This window comes from Dipodomys merriami, unplaced genomic scaffold (genome assembly GCF_024711535.1).
Source record: "Dipodomys merriami isolate MVZ:Mamm:240054 unplaced genomic scaffold, mDipMer1.0.p SCAF_129, whole genome shotgun sequence".
Lineage (NCBI taxonomy): Eukaryota > Metazoa > Chordata > Mammalia > Rodentia > Heteromyidae > Dipodomys > Dipodomys merriami.
In genome coordinates, this window is record NW_027202593.1 from 539287 (window position 1) to 557110 (window position 17824).

Consider the following 17824-nt stretch of genomic DNA (forward strand, 5'->3'; position numbering starts at 1 on the left):
CACTCTTTTGGGGGGGGACAGAAGGGAGTCTGGATAATATATCAATGAAAGAAAGGTACTAAAGTCAACTGTTATTACTGTATTAGGCCTAACATTCCCTTTATGTCCAGTAGTGTTTGTTTTGAGGCACCAAGTGTTGATGCATACATGTTTACAATCATTGTATCTTGTATATAGACTGCATTTTTTCCATTATATAGTGACCATCTTGGTCTCTTCAGATTACATTTGACTTGAAGTCAGCTTTGTAGGATACAAATATAGTTAGTCCAGCTTGCTTCTGGATTCCATTTGTTTCAAATATCATTTCCAATCCTTTCACAAACTGTGAAAGGATCTTTGCCAGTAAGGTGAGTTTCTTGCAGACATAAAATAGTTGGACCCATTTTTGCCATGCAGTCAACCAGTCTGTGTCTTCATGGAGAATTAGGGCTATAATTTAAATCTAAGATCTAATTCTTGGTGTTTTGTTGTTTTCTAGTATTAATACTTTCCTACTTCTCATTTGCTTATTTACTGTTCTAGTGGGATTTATCCTTCCCTACTGCTGTAATTTACTGGGAATAGTCTCTCCTCTTCCAGCCAGGGCAGAACTGACCTTCATGGTAGCCCCTCATCTATGCCGGTCCCTCCCATGTTATCTTAGTCCTTGCCTGCAGCCCTCCCATGGTAGGGCCACATGGAGGGGCTGTCAGCGGTCCCTGGCTCAGGCCGCTGGGGGGAGTGGCTACCAGCAGCGCCAGACTCAGTTGTTCTCTCCTTCCACAGAGTTATGTCATGCCCAGACCAGCAGAGGGCTCCATGAGGATTTATAGAAGATGCCCCACGTCTCGGCGCCTTTGGTGCTGCTTCCTGCGTGGTTCCTGATGGTCTCCTGCAGCCCGCACTCCCTGAGGATTGGTAAGTGCGGCCTGGCCCTGGCTGACACCTCCACTGTCACCCCCCAGCTTTACACAGGGATGTCTTTGTGCTGTCAGGGCCGCGTGGGAAGCTCCCACCACCCTGTGCCATGCTGAGTGTGGCTGGGGTGGCGCAGAGCGGGATGTGGACGTGGACGTGGACGTGGCGATGGTGGATGGGCAGTAACAGGCTTGCAGCTCCGACCTGGTCAACCTGCCGAGCTCCCTGGTCCAGAGTAAAGATGCTGATATAGCTTCCTGGCCCGGTCCCTGACTGACCCAGTGCCAGTGAAGGAGGGAGATGCCAGCCATGGGGATTCTAAGTGTAGGGCTCGAGGCGAGAGGAAAGGCCTCTTCCTTTCTTTGATCAGACAAAGAAGGATCAATAGACAGTGCACTGTGCCTCTGGCACCAGTTGACTGATTCCAGGAGTCTGCTGGGTGACGCTGGTTTGCCAAGCCGTTGACTTGCTGTCTGCTGGGCATGGACTGGCTCTGAGAGCGAGATGATGTTGGCTTCTCCTCTGCCGTTTCCCTTGTGGCTGTGCACCTGCCAGTCTAGCTGTGGGCAGGCAGGGCTGCCACCTGCACCATCCACCCCCCTAGTTTAGGAAATCAAGTGCCAGGTCCCCTGCCGGCACTGAGGGAGGCCAGTCACTTGTGGATCAGGGTGCTCCTGAACCTGCGTACCGGAGACACAGCCCCAGAAGCAGGATGAGGACAGGGCCCCGTCCAGCTGGCACAGTGTGGTCATTGGTGGGACTCGTGGACAGCGTAGGTGAGCAGTCGGCTGTCTCTGTGGGCATGCATGATCGTCAGAGGCCAGTGTGGAGAAATGGGTGCTGGGAGTGGCACTGAGAAACCCAGCCTTTTGGTCGCAAGAAGGTGGATTCAACAGCAGACTCTGAGAGGCAGACCTGGGTACCTGCTTGACATGGAGTTGAATCCAGAAAGATAGTCACTGGCTCCCCCTTCCAGACCAGTATGGAGTGGGAGTGGAATGGGTACACTGAACAGAGCCTGACATCGAATAAAGGCAGCTGGCTGGGTACCAAAGGATCATGATTCCAAAGCTAGCTAGGGCAGAAACGTATGCAAGGCTTTATCTCCAAAATCACTCCTCTCCACCACCAACAACAAAATAAAAACAAAGATAGCAGTTCTGGATTCAGGGGAATGACTTAAAGCTCTACAACATTGTCTAGTTGTAACCAGGACTGGTCCTAGATATCCAGAGTGAAGTTTACACAGGGATGGTGGTCAGGGGGTCCTGGTAAGGACAGAGGCAGGCCAGCGGCTGAGATGCTAGCCCGCCACATGTCCCCAGCAGCAGCCAGACCTGCAGGTCTCCAAACTGCTCCACCACACCTTGTGGGCACATTTCTGCATGCAGATGTAGTGCTGCCGATGGAAATCAGAAACGTGGACAAGAGACTCAATTCTCCCTTTACCCCACCCCCACCTCCCGCTCGGCATGCTTAAAAGGGGGGGGGGGAGAAGGAATTAAAATTAAAAACAAAATCCTCCCTCCCTTTTCTTCATCCATTTCTACAGAAACTTCAAAACCTAATTTAATTCTGTTTAGTGGCAATGAAAAAGCAGTTCACATCCTTAAGATGCTTCATTTATAAGATGCCCACAGTTATCCAACATCCGCTGTGAGCGTGGCTCCACTGTAAGTGAGCGGATAGAGCGGGAACACATCAATTTCCATTTGTCACTAATGGGGAGCGGAAAGGGACAGAGCCAGAATCGCAGTGCCTCATGGCCACACTCTCGCGTCTAGTTCTCAAGCAAGAGTTAAACCAAAAAGAGACATGCCAGGCCCTGTTTGCCAGTCTCCTTGGTTGTGCCGGGAGCTAGGAGCTTTTAAAAGTCCCTGAGATGCGTGGGGGTGGAGAGGTGCTAATTACATGAACTCTGGAGGGGAAGTGGAGCAGGGCGGGAAGGGGGAGGAGAAGTAGGTCAGGAAAACTCGGGTAGCCATGCTGCTCAGCAGGCAGTCCTATGCATAGACTGGCTGGACAGGCTGGGTCAGTGCAGGGGTTCTGGTGTTTAAGAGGCACATGGGAAAGGGGGTGTAGCTCCTCTCACCTTTCCAGGGGTGAGCTTTCCTGGGGCTTGCCTCAGTGCCCCCGTAATGGATAGCTGTCAGAGCTCTCTTTGCCTTTACAAAGCTTGTGGGAACTGCAGAGATAAATTGTCCAGGCTGCTCCGTCCTCAGCCCCACTTGTCCCTGGTGACAATACGGATGTTTGTAAAGAGGCAGCCAAACCCATTACCCTGCCTTGTGATGGCTGTTTTTCATTCAAGTGAGAGGTGGGGCTGGAGAGACACCCAAATTGTCTGTCACAGTGTCGGGCTGTTTATCCTCCCCCTCCCCCTCTCCAATGAGGTTTTGGGTAACAGAAAGGGATGTTATTTATGGCCGTGAGACTGTGCGCATAAATTCCCCACACCCTCACACATATGTCAGCCCCCCCCACCCCCCTGCAGTCATCCATCTCCTGAAAATGCTTTTTGATTTTGCTTCTGTCCCTTTGGGTTGGCTGAGTGATGGCTGAGGCACCACCAGTTAATAACGGCTCCGACAAGACCCTGGCCCCGCCGTGGCTGCCCTCCATTGCCGGAAGAGACCGTAGTCATTGTATCTTGCCATAAGATCGCTGAGCATCCGTTCTCCAGCCTCATCCCTGTGCAGATGAGGACACGGGTTCACAGGGGCAGTGGTGTGCCAAGCCCACATGGTGGCCTGGCTCTTAGTCCCTGGCCCGAGGGGCTGGTGTGCTTGAGTCAGGTTTCAGTGGAGCTAGCAGGCTGGGTTCCCGTAGCCACCCGGAAGCAGAGTCACCTTCAGGAGTAAGTGAAGGTTATTCCCTTGTACAGTTTCCTCCTCTCATCTCTTCTAGAAAATGTTCAGACATTAGCCAATGATGTCCTTGTCCCTAATGCATTCAGTGCTCAATGAGTATTTGTTAACTGAATCAATGCTGGATGCTCCAGCCTGCCTCCTGGATCTCCTCCCCCACCCCTCCCCACTGTAGCCACACCAGCTCTCTGCTGCTACCTCCATGATGCTGGAAGTCTTCTTCCTGCCCTCACAGCTTATCCACCTGGAAAGCAACTCCAAAAGCTCCTCCTCCTCCTCTTCTTCCTCTGTCACATTGGCTTAATGGCGCTTCCTTCCTCCGTCCATCCATTCCCCTGGGAATGGGAGACACTCAAGACGTCGCATTCCACTTGCTCTCCTCTGATCTCACACTGATCGGCTCGGTGGGCAAGGTGATGAGAAAACACAAAGAGAAGGAGAAAATGTCTACCAACCTGTCTTACTTCAAAGAGAGAACAGGACTTGGCTAAAGATTGGACCATGCCCAGCGCCATTGGCTCACTCCTGTAATCATAGCTACTCAGGAGGCTGAGATGATCCTGATTCGAAGCCAGTGGGGGCAGAAAAGTCCCGGTGAGACTCTTATCTCCAATTACCACTCAAAAACTGGAAATGGAGCTGTGGCTCAAAGTTTTAGAGTGCTAGCCTTGAGCAGAAGAGCTCAAGCCCCACAACCACCCCTCCTCCCTCAAAAAAAACAAAAACAAAGAAGATCTTGACCAAGTGCTGGTCAAAGTTTTGATTGAAATAACAAATACATGGATTCATTAATTCACTTAAATATTTATTGAGTGCAGTGTCCAATCACTGAGGACAAGGTGCTAAATACTAATGATCAAAGTAATTCCCACTTAGAAACTTCTCATTTTGTGCCAGGTGCTGGGCAAAGTGTTTCCTGTGTCTCAGCCTATCTGTGTGTGGGAATGAATCCTTCCATATTATATAGACAAAGAAACAGAGGCGCTGAGAGTTTATGCTAGTTGCGTGATGTCACACAGGGACTGAAATTCCAGCAGCTCTGCTTCCAGACTGTCTCTGCCCTACTGTACGGGGGAGACATGAGCGTCTCCCCTTACCACAGAAACAGCATTGTGAATGTCATGTTCTTTCTGGGAAAGGAAATTGAAAGATAGAATTATCATTGTTAATACAGTTTATCACTTGGCTTGGACACGTTTACTTCCTACAAATTGTACCCAAGAGTTCAGCGTGGAGCCAGCCGGCAGATGAGGAAACCGAGGCTCGGGGACCCGGTGGCAGGGGAAGTCCCACTCAAAGTGGTGACATGAGCCACATTGGCAGGTAGCATTCGCGTCTCTTCTCTTGTTTAAGGTTTCCCGGGCTGGCAGAGCCGCCGAGAGCTCTTATTTGACATTCTGCCTCATTAGGACCCCAAGCCCTGTTACAACTACAATTTTATTTTATTTTATTTTTACTTAGTTGGATTCTTCTATGAGTGAGCTCTAGGCCTTGGCAGAGAATATTCAGCCTAGAGCATTCAGATGTTATAACCAGGAAACTGACGGGGGAATTGAAGGAGCCAAGAAAGAAGATAAAAACCGATGGTTTCTGATGCTGGATTCTTCACTTTGTGGAAGGTTTGGGAGTGGCGAGCTTGCCTGCTAATGCCACCATGTGATTTGATTTATGAAATTCTGATCAGCATGTAACTTTTTATCGTGGTTCTAAATTGAGTCACCCATATAGACAATCAATTGGACGTTCACATTAGTGACAAATAGAAATTGATAGCTTTCCTTTTCATCTGTCACCAACAGAGGGAATAGAGAGGTTTCTGGGACAGAAAGGTCTCCGTTGGTGAGCGTTCATGTGAGTCTTTCCCAGGCCTGTGTCCTCAGGCTCTTGCCCAGCATTTAGCCAATAGTAGTAGACTTTTTTGATCATGGGTTGACCTTTCAGTTTTCAAGCTTCTCTCAGGAACTGCCCAAACAAAGCAACTTTATAAAATATGTAATTCATGGGCTGGGAAGGTGGCTCAGTGGTAGAGTGCTTGCCTCACATGCATGAGGCCCTGGGTTCGATTCCTCAGTACCACATAAAAAACCTGAAGTGGCGCTGTGGCTCTAGTGGTAGAGTGCTAGCCTTGAGCTGAAGAGCTGAGGAACAGCGCCCAGGCCCAGAGTTCAAGCCCCAGGACCAACAGAAAAAAAATGTAATTCAGAGATAAAAGCAATTTTGCTCCCTCAAAAAGTCTGCGTGCGTGTCTCTACGTTGTCTTTGTGTGCACGCAGCCCTGTCTGTCTCCCGTCAGCCCCCTCTGTGGCCGGCACATCGGTGGGTGGATGAGGGAGGCCTGCAGACCACACGTGGGCCAGTGCACCACACATGGGCCGGTGCACTGTGTCGGCACGAAGCTTTGATTTGGGAGTACTGTCCAGGATGCTGTCAGTGTGTGTATCTTGTCCGTCCACCTTTCCAGAACTCATCTGTGACCCAGAGCCTTAGATTCTAGTTCTTTCTGCTGAGAAGTTAGGGGTCACACAGGCATGAGTGCTTCATTTCACGTATGTAGGATATTGGGGTCCTAAGCAATGAGCCCTGGCAATGCCCGGACCGCTGACCTCCAAATGCCTGCCCCGCTGTGCAGTGTGTACCGGGTTCTTAGGTGATAATTATATTTTCCCAGCCACCTGCAAGGCGGGCAGCAGGGCACACATCTTAGGGGAGACAGCCTGAGATTTTTGGGGTGTGCAGCTTGCCCAGGCTCTTCAGAGGTGAGTGGTCATGTCAAGGGGGACAGTAGCATGACCTGAGTGGACACAGGCAGCCAGGATGGCAGAGTCCTGCATGGACAGGATGCTGGCGGCCCACAAAAGAAGCCAAACCACCGCTAAGCGATGGGACTGACCATTAGTGAGACAGACCGTTGCTTCTCTGTTTTGATCCCTTCCCATCCATCCATCCCCGTCTCTCTCCTCAGGCTTGGACTCCAGGCCTGGGCACTGTCCTTGAGCTCTTGTGCTCAAGGCTAGTGTGCAACCACATTGAGCCATAGGTCAACTTCTGGCTTTTTTGGTAGTTTAGTGGACATAGGAGTCTCTCAGACTTTCTTTCCCGCAATCCTTAGATCTGGGCCTCTTGAGTAGTTAGGATTATGCATGTGAGCCTCCGGCACCCAGGCCTCTTTTATCTTCTCCCTGATTGGTCAGGGGAAGTGTCAGGGGCATCGGAGGTGAGGGAATGGGGCCCCAGTCCTGTGACTTCCAGCCTTTGACAGTGGAGTGGATTTCTCTCTGATTTTGGCAGGCGCTGCCCATGTTTGTCTGTGATATTGTCTTGGTTTCCCTCTGGCTCTCATCACACTCCTTGGAGAATGTTGTAGCAGGTGCCAGGGGAAGCGCGGGGGCTGGACTAGCATCGTCAGGGTAGAGATCAGTGGGGTAGGTATCGGGAGAGCCAGCAGTGGTGGTCTTTGGTCAGAGTTTCAAAGGCCTCTCCCCAGCTCTGTGAAGCTGTTGGCAGTTCTGACATACAGGGTGAGTTATTTACAAGCCACATTTGTGGGGAAGGAAGGGTGGAATGTGGAGGTCGTGGAGAGAGATTTTGGGTCCATGATTTTATTAAGTGTTAACCAGGCCAGTGGAACGGACCCTTGGGCACCAAGCTCCCCAGGGCTGATGATGGTGTCTACAGAGAGACTGGACGGGGACTTCCGCGTGAAATGGAGGACGGGACCTGCGGGTTCTAAACCCCCTTCCCTCCTGGGATTCTGTGGCACGATAGTTTAACCTTCGCACTCCTGCTTTCAGAGAGAGGCATTGTGTCTTCATTAATAACCACTAACAAGTGCTTACACCGAGACACCACCTGCCTAATGAAAGCCATGACCCCATTTGGTTCCAGTTGCTTGGGTAAGCCAGGTGAGGGCGGCCCCTCCCTACCCATCCTTGTGTTTTGGCGTGCTCCCCTCCCTGCAGCCACCTGCAGTGGGCGTTGGCGCAGCAGGGAGGAGGGCGGGCGGGCTGGGCATCTCAGCCTGCCGCTCCTGTGTGCGGGGCTGAGTGGGAAGGGGAGTCCCGGCGCCAGCCATCCTACTCACAGCCTCGCGGCTCCCCTGCGGGCAGGTGTGCGGTCACACGTAGCTCTCATTAGTGGAGATGAGCCGGCAAACACCACCCACAGGCTTCCGGAGGGCTGCCGGGAGTGCGGGCCGCAGGGGGAGCAGACAGCCCCCACCACCCCTCTTGGGTGTCTTGTCCTTGTGCAGTTCTGGCAGCCATCTGGAGGCCAGGCTCAGGCAGCTCCCAAGCTCGCTGCGAGCACGGTGGAAGGGGCGCAGGCGATCGGGCTCGGCCTCCGGGTGGGTGGACAGTGTCCCTGTGCTGTTGTTGGAGGCACCATGGGCGAGGCTGATGCCCAGCCCTGCTTGGGGACCTGCCGTGCGACCCCGGGGCACGCATGAGCCCTTTCACACCTCTCAGTTGGGGAAATGAATATGAGGGACTTCCCTGTCACCTGGTCAGGCAGCCCACAAGGAGACCCCGCCCCTCCGCTCTCTTTCCCAGCAGCTTCCCCCGTGTCTCCAGGCACCTGCCTTCAGGGTCTGGGTGCAGGGGGCTGCCTGGGGCAGAGGAGGGGTGGGGGAGGGGAGTCGCCTGTGGCTTCCTCCCTGGGATGCCTCTCCCCCCCTCTTCTGGCACATGGTCCCTTGAGCACCGGGTGACGCGGGCAGCGAGGGAGAGCCACTTTGTGGCATTCCTCCTAAATTTTCCCCAGCAGCGGGGATCTGACAACAGGAGACGTGGAGCTTTCAGCTCACAGACGAAAGAGCAGGGATTTTCCCAGAGATGACAGCGACGGGGCGCGCACAGCCCCGGGGCCTGTGCAGGAAGGGGAGGTGAGCGGTTGAGCGAGGGGGGCCCAGCCAGGTGGCAGTGCCTGCGCCCCGACCTCCAGGCAGCCAATGGCCTGAGAAGAGAGAGAACTTTCCAGAGACCGTGGGTTGCGAATTCTCCTTGTTACCCACCAGAGCGGTGGGGCTTCTGACATGAAAGGCCGTCATCTGAGAATGGTGGGCGAATGCTAATGTCCCCTTTAGAAGCCAGCCGGGAAAGGGTGGAGTTCAAAAGGAGTGGAGAGCACGAAGTGGCCATCATTGAAGCTGGTGGAGACCATCCGTCTGCTGCTTTCAGGACTTCATGTTTTGTCCACCTGTTCTCAGCAGCCGCTGACATGATCCCCGGAGAGCAGGGGCGCCTAGGCGGGCCCGGCCAGAAGTGGGGCACAGACACTGGCTGCTGGAAACTAGCCGCCCTGTAGCTGCGGCCTGAGGAGGCCTCTCGGCGGGGCCCCGCGAGTGCCAGGCTTCCCCTGCAGCCGTGAGGATGGGCAGGACTCTGGTCCCACCCTCATGTACCTGAAGTTCATGGTATTGACCAGCCAAGTGTCCTTAGGCAGACAGCTCAACCATGCTGACACCCACTTCCCCATCTCTAACCCAGAAATAATACAGCTTTTCATGTATTCTGGTATTCATCTAATAATGCCGCGTGTGTGGTATGGGGCATATAGCCATGTGTAGTAGATACTGTTTCTAATCCTTTGATTTCTTTCAAGAAGGAACTGGCAGCCAGGCGTAGTGGCACATCCCTGTAATCCCAGCTGGTTGGGAGGATCAAGCTTCAAGGCCAGCTGGGTCAAAAAACTTAGCAAACACCCTATCTCAACAAACAATCCAGGTGTAATGGCACACAGCAGTGGCCCCAGCAGCACGGGAGGCATAGATACGAGGATCATGCTCTTAAATCTATCCCTGGCCCAGAGCATGAGACCTTATAACTAAAAGCATGGAAAAAAAACCATAAAGGCTGGTATCATGGTTCTGGCATCAGAGCACCTGCCAAGCAAACACAGGGTCTCGGGTTCAAATGCAAGTGCCACCAGAAAGTAGTCGTTAGCTCAATAGCTACAGTAAACAGCTGGCTGCAGCTGGAATGGGATGGCAGAATGGCTACGGGTTTGCATGTGACCTTAGGCAATGAAGTCCTGGGGCCTCTGCCACTTGCAATGCAGCAGCGGGGAGGAGGCAGATGCCCACCTTACACGCTTACTGAGCCTGACATGGAGGCAGCATATGGAAGAGAGCTAGCGGGATGCTTGAGTCAGAGGAAGTCAATAAATAATAGCTGTTATCAGAGGTGCCATCGTTACTGCCATTACTATGGTCTTCCATCGCAGCCATAACAAATTACCGCAAATTTAGCTGCTTAAACAAGACGAATTTATGGGCGCAGTCTGTGGATCTGAGTGCAGCTGAGCTGCGGCTGAGATGCCCTTTCCCTGGGGCCTCTGGGGGAGCAGCTGTTTGCTGGGGTCATTGGCAGGATTCTCCCCTGTGGTTCCAGGGCTGCGGCCCCCATTTGGGGGCTGCTGAGAGCCACTCCCAGCTCCCGGCGTGCGGAGCGCCTGGCTCTGGCATCTCTTCTTCCATTTCCCAAGCCATCTCTGGCAGGCAGGGCCATTCTCACCTCCAGCCCCACTGGCTCAGCGGGGAAATGCTCCCCCGTTTTTAAGGACTTGTGAGAGTAGATTGAACCCACCAGGACGATCCAGGGTCCCCCCCTCCCCATCACAAGATCAGTAGTCAGAAGCAAAACGTCCAAATCCTGTCCACATAGGGTCCTGTCCGTATTAGGGTGTGGCCACTGTGGGGGATGAGGGGCAAGGATGCTTCCTAACTTAGCTGCTTCTATGTGGACAGCCTCCATTGCGGGAGACGGGGCTATCAGGAAGCCTTCTCAAGGGTGGCCAGTGCCGGATGAGTGAGCTCTGCCCTGGAAACGGTCCCCTGCCCAGTCCTTATCCCAAATTGCCGGACTCCTGTTGCGATCCTCTATGCTGTATGAGGACCGGGCGAGTGTGTGTCCCCCGCCCCACCAGTGGAGGGCCTCGCACAAGCCGGCTGCGTGTCTGCGACTGAGGCTGTGCCAGCGGGTGAGAGCTAGCTGGGAAGGGGCTGTGTAACAGGAAGTACTTCATCACGCTGATTTAATCATCGCACCGCTTCTTGTATGTCGGGGCACCAACGGAGTAGCCTACAACTGAATGTTATCTGAGGCCGTCACGTGGGCTTTGCGGGGCTTGACACGGAGTGATGGGTTTATTTCCTGCCAGGGGGCCTGCAGAAAATAGCATCCCCTCCACAAGTCCCAGTGGACTCTACTCCACCTGCTGTCCTTCCAGAGAGACAGAGCCACTGGGCCTTGAGAAGTGTGAGGTGCTTGGGCTGGCAGTGAGGCGTTCGGAGGCCTGGCCTCTGTCCCCTGCATCATATTTGACATGGGCAGTGCTGGTTCTGGGCCTGGGCTCTGGGGGAAGGATGGAAGGTGTAGGAGGCTTAGTTGCTTTATTTTCTAAACAGGAGATGGCCCGACTCAGACCTGTGGGGACTAGATATGGATGCAGGGTAAGGAAGTGTGTGTTGCTTAGATGTCACCTGCAGGGTTCGACCACGGTGAGGTGCAGGGCCAGGGCCGGGGTCATGCTGGCATGTGGGGCTTCCACGTCCCTCCCAGGCACCTTGTCTGTTGCCATCAGAGTGGAATGCGTGATAGGGCAGTGGCCCTGGCTTCGAAAGGGCATCTTGCAGGAGGTGAAGGTGACAGCCACACTCCTTGAGGACCTACTCGGTGCGCATTGCTTTTGGTGAATTTCCTCGTTTAATTTGTGCGTCCTCTGGAAGTGTGGGGGGGGTGACATCTGGTGTTCGCTTGGGGACGATGGCGGCTTCATCACGGAGGGACCAAGGTCGCCTTGCTGAATGTAGAATGGCCGACACAAACCCTGCGCTCTGCCCGCCACCCTGGGTGCCTCCCTGCTGTGCTCCATGCGCCGCCCCCCCCACCCCAGGCCCCAGGCCTCTGTCAGAGCCTGGAGGCCATGCGGGTACAGGGGAGAAGCGGACCCCAGACCAAGGGATCACATCACAGCCTCTCCTGTGCCCCTTTTGCTGCAGGTTTCCTTTGCAGATGTGTGTGTGTGTGTGTGTGTGTGTGTGTGTGTGTGTGTGTGTGTGTGTGTGTGTGTGTGTGTGTGTGTGTGTGTGTGTGTGTGTGGAAGAGAGAGAGAGAGAGGAAGAGAGAGAGGGAGGGAGAGAGAGAGAGAGAGAGGGAGAGAGAGGGAGAGAGAGAGAGAGAGAGAATTAACTCAAAATTGAACCTCAGGAGAGGTGCTCGAAGGCACCTTTAGGCTAAAAATAAGAGCCGAGGCTGCGGGGCCGCGTGGGGCTGTGTCTGCACGTTGCCTTTATTTATAGCCGCTTATTTATTAGATTCCAAATGATGTTTAACGGGGAATCATATGGCAGTGATCTTTGATTACTTATGCGGCTAATGGCTGAACATACATTATTATTGCTATTTATTTAGCCCTGCTCAACGTGTCGGGCGCCATGAAGCACCAAGGAGAGGACTGCAGGTGGACCTAGGGACTAGGTGAGGGATGGGCTCCCTGGAATGTTCTATAAACGAAAAGAGTGAATCCTTGGCCATTAGGGGATGGGGTGGAAAGAAGAGTTTAAAGGTCACCGTGGCGGCTGGGGACAAATATCTAGCTTTCTGTGAGTAGCAGCATTGATAGAGCATTTACGGTGTGGCAGGCCTGAGGCTAAATGGTGTTCCAAATGACTTCATCCTGCCGCTTTCTCTTTCGCTTTATAGATGGCGAAACTGGCTCTGTGAAGTTAAGTGATGTAGCCGTGGTTAGGTAGCTGGCAGGAGGCTGGGCTGGCAAACCAGGGTGTCATTACCCCGCTTTGTCCTCCTTCAAAACCAGGCTCTTTCTTTTGGTTAGACTTCAGTTTTTTTTTTCTTTTTTTTCCCCAGTAAATAGTCCAAGAACAGAAGAGAGGACTAGTTGCCTGGAGCGCTGGGCCGGGAGAGTAGAGACCGTAGCAGCTGGCTTTCTCTCATCTCTCCCAGAGTGTGGGGTGTTTACAGTCTGCTCAGCCGGAGCTGTGAGCAGTCTCTCGGCCACCACCCACCTGCTGCAGGCCCGAGGCTGACTCCCCGGCAGTAGATCCAGGAATGGCAGGCTCTGGTGTGACAAGTACAGATCCCTCTGCTTGTGGAAGTTCCCTGCCTACACCCGCAGAGTGTGGCTGTCATGGATAGGCCTGGAGAGGAGGTGGGGGAGGGGGGCTGGACACTGCCAGGTTTGGATGCACCGGTGTCTCCACCTTCTGGATATTGGCTGAGATCAGGGGCCTCCTCTCAGGGAGAGTTCCCGCCTGGGCCGCTCCCTTCCCTTGCAACTCTGGTCTTTTCAGTGATAGCCAAATACATGGTGTGAAACCTTTGACCTTTAGAAGGAGGTGCTTGGCCCTGTCTCAGGACCCCGGGTAGGCCTGGAGGCTCTGATGATGGCACCCGCACAGCAGAGGTCCACCCTGGCTTGGTCTCGGATCTCTTCCCTCTTATCCTCCCTCAGGGTCCTCCCCTTCCTCTCTGAGACACCGCCATTTGGCCGGGTTCTGAGAGCACTTGAAAAGAGGGTCCTGGACAGCCAGTGGCCAAAAGGAAGGAGTCGGTGAATGAGCCAAGCGCAGGAAAGCGCTGGGTGCAGAAGGAAGCCCTGAAGAAGAGAGCCCCAGGCTTTGCTTTGTTTTGATCCTCTGGAGACGTACTCCCGCTACGTGGCCCAGGCTGGCTTCCCGCTTCCACGTCCTGAGATAGCTGGCGTTACTGGCGTAAAGCACCCTGCCAGGCTTGAGTCCGTGCTTTGTGAGCTGTTGAATTTACAGGGATCAGGTCCTCTCGGAGCCGCAGCGTTTTCTCGCCGTGGTCTGTGAGGCCCCCGGGTCTGACGCGCAGTGTCTCCAGGCTGCAGCAGCTGTGCATCCAGCCTTCCTGCGCCCCCACACCCCACTGCTGCACATTTTCTCTCTTTCCTCTTTTCCTTTTGCCCTTCTGAGTACTTAATTCCCACCTGGGTCTGGATGATCTCTCGATTAAGTGCCACTTAGTTGTTGGCTGCCTGTTTGCTCGGTTTTATAGACACACGTTCAGCGAGGCGCAAGGCCAAGGCCTGATTTTGGAGAGGACGGGTAATGAGAACAGAGAGCAGTGGTGGCCCATTTAGATTGGATTTTAATAAAGTTTCCAGTGAACATAACTCGTTCCTGTCACAGGCAGCCGGCCCAGGTTGGGTGTGGGTCACCTCCCGGCTGCTCCTCAGGCTGGGCACACGTGAGATCAGGGCTGGGGGTTAGAGACGCAGGGTCCTGGGGAGAGGAAGGGCCACAGCCAGCCTGGGGTCCACTGGATGGTGAGGCGGGGCTGTCGGCAGGGCCTGAGGTTAGAGCCCTCTGAGGAGAGCCTCACGCCTGCTCTTTCAGCAGCTGTTAATTAGTTGCAGATGATGGGACAATTCATAAAAATTAGCAGCGATTTCCTTCATTGTGTTAATATCATCGGGCAATAAAACTGCTGTTAAGGTTGACTTTTCCCTGCATCAAGGATCAGAATGTCAAGGAAATAAGCGGCCCTCCACGGGGCCGCTGGAGGAGAAAAGGAAAACAGAGCCGCACGCGCGTGTGTGATTTCCAAGCCTTGGCTGGAACCATTAGGAAGAAGTCAAATTGAAATGCAGATCCTGGCGTGGCAGAGCCCGGGCTGTGGCGGTGTCACCTTGGCCGCTTGGGCAGGAGGAAGGTGGCAGGTGGGAAGGGTTTCCCTGCCACTGTCAGGTGCCAGGCAGAGCCTTCCAGTTGGCCCCCACAGGGAGCTGGCTGCTCCTACAGGGATTCACTGGAGAGCAGACACACTTGCTACTTGGCATGTGGCATGCTCTGGCCTCTTCCACCTGTCGTCCTGAGACCTTCTTCCTTCTTTCCCCAAGCTCTGCCTACACGGATTAATATCAGTTTCTTGAAAGTGCCAAGAGTCTTTCTGATTTAGGGCTCTCCCTAAACTATTTTCTCTGTCTAGACCATTATTTTCCCCTAAATTTTTTTTTTCTTCAGACTCTGGCCAAGTTCTATTTATCCCTCATATAAAATGTCATCTCTATAGATTTATCCCTATAGATAAATCTTCCTTAACTGTGTTCTGATGGCTGGGAGAGTCCACGTGGTGTACATGGGGAGCGAGGGATGGGTGGACAAATGGTCTCTTCCTTGTTTAAACCCCTCCCCATGCCTGCTTTGCCTACAGGGTAGGCCCACCATCAGTTCCACGCATGGAATGCTGGGAGATGCAGCCCCACCCTACCTCCCTTCTGACTCTGTGCTCAGCTGGATGCTCTCTCTGTCAGACACCCAGAAGGCTGTGCCCCAGTTCAAGGGCATCTTTACTCATTGAACCACCACAGTCCTTACGTTGTTGTGTTCCTGGACATTCTTCCCTCCCTCCCCCACCTTCTGTGTTCTCAAGTTTCATAAACTCCTTTGTGGTAGCAGTTTCACTTTGGGGCCATTCATGAGCTTGCTCTGTTCATCTGACAGCGTTAACTAACCCAGAGGAGGTACTCTAGAAATTGTTGAGCAAACAAAAGACGTAAAAAGTTTAAAAAAATGTATTTATTACTATTTAATAAATGCAGGTCAGAGATATTGGCTTAGGAGAGTGACAGCGGAGATGGTGAGAAATAGATTTGTCTGAAGTGTAATCGGCTGGTCTTGGTAATAGATTGCGTATGGAGGACGAAGGAGAGCTCAAGAATGACCAGTCAGATAGCCAGAGGTATCATTTATTAGGAAAGGGTCAGGTGTGTTGACCCACCCCTGTGACCTATTGACAGAGATAGGAGATGGCTTTGGGTCAGCCAGGGGGAAGGGGCGTATGAGACCCTATCTATAAAAAATAACAAATCAAATAGAGCTTGGAGCTGTGGCTCAAGTGGCAGAGTGCTTAGTTCAAACCCCAGTGCCCTGCCTAATAATAATGATAACAATAGACAGAACCCTGGTTGGAAAATGTTGAATGTGAGACGATCAGTATTTATAAGACATCCAAGTACAGATGCTGGGGAGTCAAATGGGCGTAAATCTTCAGATCCGGGAGGAGAATTTTCAGATGGAGATGCCTCAGACATGCAGATGGCATTCAGAAACATGGGACAAAGCAAATTTCCTAGGGAGAGAATTATGGGAAATGGCCTGGAAGACCAGGAATGGAGCCACCTATGGGTTTATCCAAAACAGAACGGCAGTCAAAGTCTTTGGGGCCATTGCACAAAACAGACATACCCCAGTATAAACATAGGACTAGTATATACCAGACACAATCGATCGAGAGTGGAATGCTGTGAGTTTTGTGCATGGCAGCCTATTGGTCCACTGTAGTAGGCTCACCGTAGCAGAGAAGCAACGGTTAAGAAGCCAGTGTTCCTTTGGGTAGACCATCTGAGCTTTACCAGGCCAGCCTGACCTCCCATCCTGCTCTAGGTAAAGAAAACATGAGTCTGGGCGTGTCCATCTGCCAAGTCAGGGAGTTATCCTTAGCGAAACCTGGGAAATTGCCAAGGGGTAAGACATGGACACAGACTTGTAAATGAATATAGAACTTTTCCAGATCATTAAAGCTGTCTGGAAAACCATTTTTCCCCCCTTGGGAAGAAATCAAAGCGAAACAAATGGAACATGTATTTGATTTTGTGATGGCCGATTGATCTTCTCACTCATTCATACTCAATATCTCTGTGAACAAATCACTCTTTAAGTCAAGGTTAAAAAGAGAATGGGTAGTGCAGACATTATTAATGCGAAAAACTGGTAAGTGCAAAAACAATCGAATATAATAGAGCAAGGGCAAACATAAGCCAAGGGAGTGGGGTGGATAGTGTATATGGTAGAAAAGCCTAGAAGAATTCACATTCTCTGTACCGAAACAGTCAAGGAAGCGCACCTGATCCATGGTCTACCTTAGCCTGCTGCTTTGGGCAGAGCCAGGTAGAACCCAAGGGAATCTCTGGGAGGAATCGGCATGGAAGATCTGCTGCCATCTGTTGGTGAATGTGGGAAGCAGCCTCAACAGTCATGAGGTAGAATATGAAAGGTGCCAAGAAGAACATGTATGTGTTGGCATCTACCTGGATGGGACAGGAGAGTTTGGGCCTGGTTCACAGTCGTGAATCATCCGGTTCTTGGCATCACGCGGGACTGTGTTGAAGTGAACACCGTCAATATCTGCACGTTAGCCAAACGCCCAAGTGATTTCTCACATTCATTGTAACTTCATGGTGACCAGGGACTCCTTGGAGACATTTCCCAGTCCCTTCCTGTTATGGGGAGGCATGGAGAAAGACTTAGAAATGTGTAACTGTTTTCATCGGTGCCCTCTGTGGACGTCTGCCCGTGGGAGTGGAGAGCTCTGCTTTCATTTGGTCTATTGCTGAGCCCCACACCCCTGGGCCAGGCCAGCTTTCTCAGCCAGCAGACACCTGGCTATAGGAATTCTTCTCTCTGCCTCTGAAAAATGATGCTTGCTCCGTCTTGCTTCTTTGCTGCCGATGTCATTTGACTGCCTCTCTTGGACGTAGCTCCCCATAGACAAGGCTCTCCTTTTTCCTCTTTTCTCTTACTCTGCTCTTTGCTTGCATCTCTCTTTTTGATGATTCTCTCCCCTCTGGCGCTTGCCTTGCCCCTTTGGGGCAGTCTTGTCTACCATTTCTAGATAAAGGACTGCACATCCCCTACGGCCCAGCCCGTCTCGGGCACCAGTGGTCTCAGTGCTGTTTCCTATGTGCCCTCCTGACCCCTGAACCGCAGACAGGCAGCTACGCCCTCAGAGGCAGTAAGAACATAGGCTGTAGGGTAAAACCCACTTCTCAGCTGAAGGATCTTGGATAGATGAATTTGCTTTTCAGTCTCAGTTTACCGCTGTCATGAGATTAATCGTACTGGCTTCAGAGGATCGTTCTGGAAGCCAGGTATAGTAATCTTTGTGGACTGCACGCATTGCGAATGCGTGATGCATAAGTACCCATTGCATGTAAGGTACTTAAAAAAATCCTCTTTCAGGATATCTCTATCAGAGTGAACTCAATTTCTTGTAGCCATCTTACATTTCATTTTTGTA

The 17824-nt window shown here is 52.4% G+C and overlaps 1 protein-coding gene across 1 annotated transcript in view; it reads left to right on the forward strand.

Moving 5' to 3' along the window:
• The window catches only part of LOC138824434 (glutamate receptor ionotropic, kainate 4-like), a 301452-nt gene that overhangs the window by 92224 nt on the left and 191404 nt on the right, over positions 1-17824 (forward strand). Inside the window, exon 3 of the mRNA XM_070018282.1 lies at positions 769-900. Within this exon, the coding sequence (XP_069874383.1) occupies positions 819-900 (82 nt within the window). The 5' untranslated portion in view covers positions 769-818. The remainder of the gene's footprint in view (positions 1-768; positions 901-17824) is intronic.